The sequence below is a fragment of the Lithobates pipiens genome, unplaced genomic scaffold, assembly GCF_037356315.1.
Source record: "Lithobates pipiens isolate NorthernLeopardFrog02 unplaced genomic scaffold, aLitPip1_a1.2 Scaffold_1, whole genome shotgun sequence".
NCBI classification, from domain to species: Eukaryota; Metazoa; Chordata; class Amphibia; order Anura; family Ranidae; genus Lithobates; species Lithobates pipiens.
In genome coordinates this window covers 187859765-187865764 of record NW_027507685.1, presented here as the reverse complement: position 1 = coordinate 187865764, position 6000 = coordinate 187859765, and the positions used below count along the sequence as shown (strand labels likewise).

Genomic DNA, 6000 nt, shown 5'->3' with positions numbered 1-6000 from the left:
AGATTAATTCCTTGTACATATTGTAAGGAAACCTTTTGGCATGGCACCCAGGCTGGTATTTGCTGAAGAATCCTGCAGACCCATTGTCCTTCCCATTGTGTCAGAACAAGGATGAGCTTGTCAGAGGCAGGGACTACAGCACCCATAATGCCCCCATACACCAGCTAGGGTGCCATCCACTCCATCCATGACCAGCCCACCATTGCCCAGTCTGATTGGTCCAGCAGATGGGGAAGTGTGATGAAGACAATCACATTGACAGTGTGAGATGCTGCTGACCCAGGAGGTGGAGGGGAGAGGCACACACACACACATACACACATATACACATATATACACCATACAACCAGCAGGGAAGGGGGGTCTGCCACTGCAGTGCACGCAGCTTGTACACCGCTATCACCATGTTGGCGATTCATTAATAAATAATACACATGAATGAAAAGGGAGGAGGCATTGCAATACAAAGGGGTGGGGGAGGAATGGAGATCGGACATGCACAGGGGCCAGGTATAGCTTACAGACACATATATAATTAGTCGGATGCCTCCAGACACTTGAGAAAGAGACAGCTGGAGACACACAGATATAGAGACAGACATCTATCTGTGATCGCACAGAGACAGCTGGGGGGAGGAGGGGGCGGGGCCTGGGTGCTGCTCGGCTCTGTGCACCGCACTCAATGCAGCTGGAAGGAGTGTGGTCACCACTGCCTACACCGAGCCCTGGACACTGCACCGACAAATCTGCACCCCTACCTACAGATCTGCACCCCTGCCAGGAGATCTGATCCCTACCGACAGCCCTGCACTCCTACCAGGAAATCTGATCCCTACCGACAGCCCTGCACTCCTACCAGGAGATCTGATCCCTACCTACAGATCTGCACCCCTACCAGGAGATCTGATCCCTACCTACAGATCTGCACCCCTACCAGGAGATCTGATCCCTACCTACAGCCCTGCACTCCTACCAGGAGATCTGATCCCACACCAAGAGATTTTCTCCCTACAGCCCTACACCCTACCAGGAGATCTGATCCCACACCAAGAGATCTGCACCCTTTACAGCCCCGCACCCCTACCAGGAGATCTGCACCCCCCCCCCCCCCCACACACACACACACACACACTGAGAGATCTGATCCCACACCAAGAGATCGACTCACTACCTACAGCCCTGCACCCCTACCAGGAGATCTGCTCACTACCTACATCCCTGTTTACAAATTGCTCCCCTACAGACAGATCTACAGCCCTGCACCCCGACCAAGAGGTCTTCTCCTCTACCGACAGCCCTAGTCCCCTTCCTGACAGATTTGCAACCCTCCTGAACCTGACAGATTGTCACCCCTACCAGGAGAAGATCTGCACCCTTACCAGGAGATCTGCTCCTCTACCGACAGATCAGTCCTCCTACCAACAGCCCTACAGACAGATCTGCACCCCTATACCAAAAGCCCTGCACCCTTCCTGACATATCTGTACCCCCTATCAAGAGATCTGCCTCCCTACTGAGAGATCTACTCTTCTAGCTGCAGATCTGCACCCCTAGTGACAGATTTGCACCCCTACCAACAGCCCTGCAACCTTCCCAACATATAGGCACCCCCTACTGACAGATCTGCACCCCTACTTATAGCTCTTTACCTGCCCTGACCGATCTGTAACCCTAGTGACTTACTACTCCCCCTATCCACAACACTGCACCCTTCCTGACAGCTCCGCACTCCTACCACTGCGCACTGATAGCTCCGCACCCCTGGGGCACTTACTGCATAGGGCACAGCCTCTACCCGGAACACAACTACATCCTGCAATCAGATTGCCCAGCAGCACTAACCTCCTCCAAAGGACCCCCCCAGACCTGCACTGTCCTAGCCACAGGGCACCCAACCACCCCAGAAGCAGCAAAGCCAAAGGACTATTGGTGTGGATGGGACCCTGCTAGCTGCACCCACCACTATTCTGAGCTGCTGTTTACTATGAGTTGGCACTGACAGCAGATCAGAAGGATGGCATCACACGGGAAACCAAGGAAAGAGAGAACTGCAGACTATGAGAGTCAGATTAAAGGTAAATGGGGGGTCTGGGAAATGTTGTTTATTCTCTGTACAGGGGGGCAGAGGAGGTGTTGTGCATTGAATCATTGTGATGTGGGATCCTCTGTCACTATGCAGTATTAAGTCAGTACATATCCATCACAGGACTGGAATGCATTGTGCTGGTATAGGGCTGTCCTGGCACTGCAGGGCTCTGTGCATAGTACTCTGCCTGCACTGTCATTTGCTGCATCTCCATGGCAGACTTCACATCACTGGGCTCTACTGATTCATACAAACAGTCCAATGGCAAGGAGACATGTAGGAGTGTTTCATTTATATCATGCATCTCTTTGTAATACCTTTCAGCTTTTACACTGCAGACTGTCCTTGAGTATAATACTCCCCAGCAATGGGTTGGATCACATAGAGCTGCTTAGTTATTTGTGCAGTAGACCAGTATATTGCACCCTAATGGCTCAATAGTGCTTCCATATAAAATGCAATCCCCAAATTACTATTTTAGCTTGCATACAATGTATTACTCACTACTTGTGCATTGTAAAATATATAATAATTATGTTATTAACAATACATTGCTCCCTAATACCTAATTAGGTAACTGCATTATAATGACATGCTTCAAATTACTATTTCCGCATACAGTGTATTACTACTACTATAGCAGCTTGGCTGTTAGTACAGACAGCCAGTATATTTCAGTTATGGTTAAATAGTGTGTATGTATATATGTATATATATATATATATATATATATATATATATATATATATATATATATATATATATATATATATATATATATATATATATATAATGTATGCAGAAATAGGGTAGATTACTTCCTTATCTTTCCTTTTGCTGTTTTTCTGGAGTGTAGTGTCAAGGTGGACTCCCAATCTTGCACCAATAATCAATAGAAATACTACAGGAGACGTTCTCCAATGCAAAATTTTTATCTTTGAATAATCTTCATAGCAAGACAATAAAGTGCAATATATATTGCACATATATAATTATACTGTATGTGTGTGTGTGTGTATATATATATACATACACAGTATCTCACAAAAGTACACACCCTCCACATTTTTGTAAGTATTTTATTCTATCTTTTCATGTGACAACACTGAAGAAATTACACTTTGCTACAATGTAAATTAGTGAGTGTACAGCTTGTATAACAGTGTACATTTGCTGTTCCCTCCAAAATAACTCAACACACAGCCATTAATGTCTAAACCGCTGGTAACAAAAGTGAGTACACCCCTAAGTGTGTGGCCACCATTATTTCCAGCATGGCCTTAATCCTCTGGGCATAGAGTTCACCAGAGCTTCACAGGTTGCCACTGGAGTCCTCTGCCACTCCTCCATGAAGACATCATGGAGCTGGTGGATGTTGGAGACCTTGCACTCCTCCACCTTCCGTTTTGAGGATGCCATACAGCTGCTCAATAGGGTTTGGGTCTGGATACATGCTTGGCCAGTCTATCACCTTTACCCTTAGCTTCTTTAGCATGGCAATGGTCATCTTGGAGGTGTGTTTGGGGTTGTTATGTTGGAATACTGCCCTGTGGTCCAGTCTCCAAAGAGAGGGGATCATGCTCTGCTTCAGTATGTCACAGCACATGTTGGCATTCATGGTTCCCTCAATGAACTGTAGCTCCCCAGTGCCGGCAGCACTCCTACAGCCCCAGACCACTCCCACGACCAGGCTTGCCTGTAGATAAGACACACTTGTCTTTGTACTGCCCACCTGGTTGCCGCCACACACACTTGATACCAATTGAACCAAACACGTTTATTTTGGTCTCATCAGACCACAGGACATGGTTCCAGTAATCCATGCTCTTAGTCTGCTTGTCTTCAGCAAACTGTTTGTGGGCTTTCTTGTGCATCATCTTTAGAAAAGGCGTCCTTCTGGGATGACATGCAGACCCATTTGATACAGCGTGTGGCGTATGGTCTCGGCACTGACAGACTGACCCCCCCCCCACCCCTTCATAATAAATATTTTTGTATTCTTAGTGTGTTTAAAAAAAAAAAAACACGTGTAAGGTTTGTGCGTTTCAGGAATGCACGTAAAATCGGGCGCAAAAATACATAGACCTTTGTAGGACACTGGTCAATACAATTAATTGTTAATGGTACTCCATGCATCTGCTAACCTAAGCATTTTCGTGCATGCTAAACTGATTTGGTGCAGCATGTTTTTGGAAAAGGGTCGAGGACTTATTTTTTTGTGTTTCTTAAACATAGGGCAGCTCATTAAAATAAATAGGCCGCCCTAAACACGACGTGTGGGACACATTTGTAAAATGCGTAGAAACGCACATACGTTTGTTCGCACGTGTATGGCATGAACCTAGTCTAATTGTCCATCAAGTGCATCTGTTTACACTCGATTCATTTTCCATTCCTCTAGCTCAGTATGCAATTCCAAATCGCGTGGCAATTGCTGCAAAATGCCCCTGGGTGCCATTCATTCTAAATGGGGCACCCCAAATGTGGTGCGATATTGGCACACGCCAGAGCCTTGCCACAGTCTTAGAAAAAATGCACCTTTTAAAAATTGTGTGAAGCTTGCCACCCAAAAAGGAGCAGGAGATTGTTTTGGGTAATAAATGGGCATATAGGGCAGCTCATTGAAGTGAGTCTATGTAACATGGGGAATAGCATCAAAATCGCCCACAGAAAATCACAAGCAGGAATGTGAGTTTCTGCTATGCAAAATGTGAATGGGGCCTAATAGCTAAAATGCCTTTAGTTCAACAGCACACTTATGTATCATTTCTCTATGATATTAGGCATCCAATGCATAATAATACAATGTTGCAGTCATGCAATATAATACAATACATGCTGTATATAAATACACTGTAATACAATGTTGCAACCAGCCTCCTTACTATAAGCAGGTTATGTTTTGGTTGAGAAATGATTACTGATTTCCTCCTGGAGCAAATACATTTGTGTGCAGACGATACATAAACCCTTTTTGTATGTATTTTTATTTTTTCCAGCTAGTACAAATATTATCCATAAAAATCTTAAAACAGTGTTAAACTCAAAACAAATATTTTATTATATTGCAGCTTACCAACACGATGGCTGCATTCGTTCTATCTTGGCTTTTTTCTTCTATTTTCATCAGGTGATCCAGCCAGCAAGCCTTTTGTTTTTTCAGAAGCACAAGCTCTCTAGCAGAATGTATCAGTTTACATTGATGAGACAAAGCATTTAACACTAGCAGGGCTGTTTACAATGATGAGCTTTTATTTATTTAACATTTTTATCCCAAAAGGAAATAAAAAAAGCTGTAACTGATTATAAAATGTTAGCTGGAGTTTGGCTTCAATTTGTTTTTTAAAGAGGAGTTCCAGCTTGTTTTTATTTTTTTTATTTATTTATTTATTTTAACCACTTAAGGATGAGTTTTTTTGTTTTTTTTTTGTTTTGAGATTTGGTGTTTTAAGTTAAACTGTTTAACTTTTTTTTTTTTTTTTTTGCTAGAAAATTACTTAGAACCCCCCCCAAAAAAATATTTTTTTCGAGCACCCTAGAGAATAACATGGTGGTCGTTGCAATACTTTATTTCACACCGTATTTGTGCAGCGGTCTTACAAATTTTTATTTTATTTTTTTTTTTGCATTAAAAAATGACAACAGTAAAGTTAGGCCATTTTTTTTTTTTTATTGTGAAAGGTAATGTAAGGTAAATTGATACCCAACATGTCGCGCTTCAAAATTGTGCCTACTCGTGGAATGGCGACAAACCCATTCACCCTTAAAAAATCTCAATAGACGACATTGAACTAGGACTAGAATTATTGCTCTCGCTCTACCAATCTTGGAGATCCCTCACATGTATGGTTTGAACAGTTTTCTTATATGGCGCTACTCATGTATGCATTTGCTTCTGAATGTGAGCTCGGTGT

General features: G+C 43.5%; 1 protein-coding gene across 4 annotated transcripts in view; it reads left to right on the top strand.

Annotated features, from left to right (window-relative positions):
* Nucleotides 1–254: 254 nt before the first annotated feature.
* The window catches only part of ARHGAP4 (Rho GTPase activating protein 4), a 278640-nt gene continuing 272894 nt past the window's right edge, over nt 255–6000 (top strand). For 2 of the 4 annotated variants that reach the window (XM_077479014.1, XM_077479012.1), the window contains exon 1: nt 257–2075. In XM_077479014.1, the coding sequence (XP_077335140.1) occupies nt 2015–2075 (61 nt within the window). In that variant the 5' untranslated portion in view covers nt 257–2014. Of the gene's footprint in view, nt 2076–6000 lie in introns of all 4 variants that reach the window. The other 2 variants (XM_077479015.1, XM_077479013.1) reach the window with 2 other exon arrangements.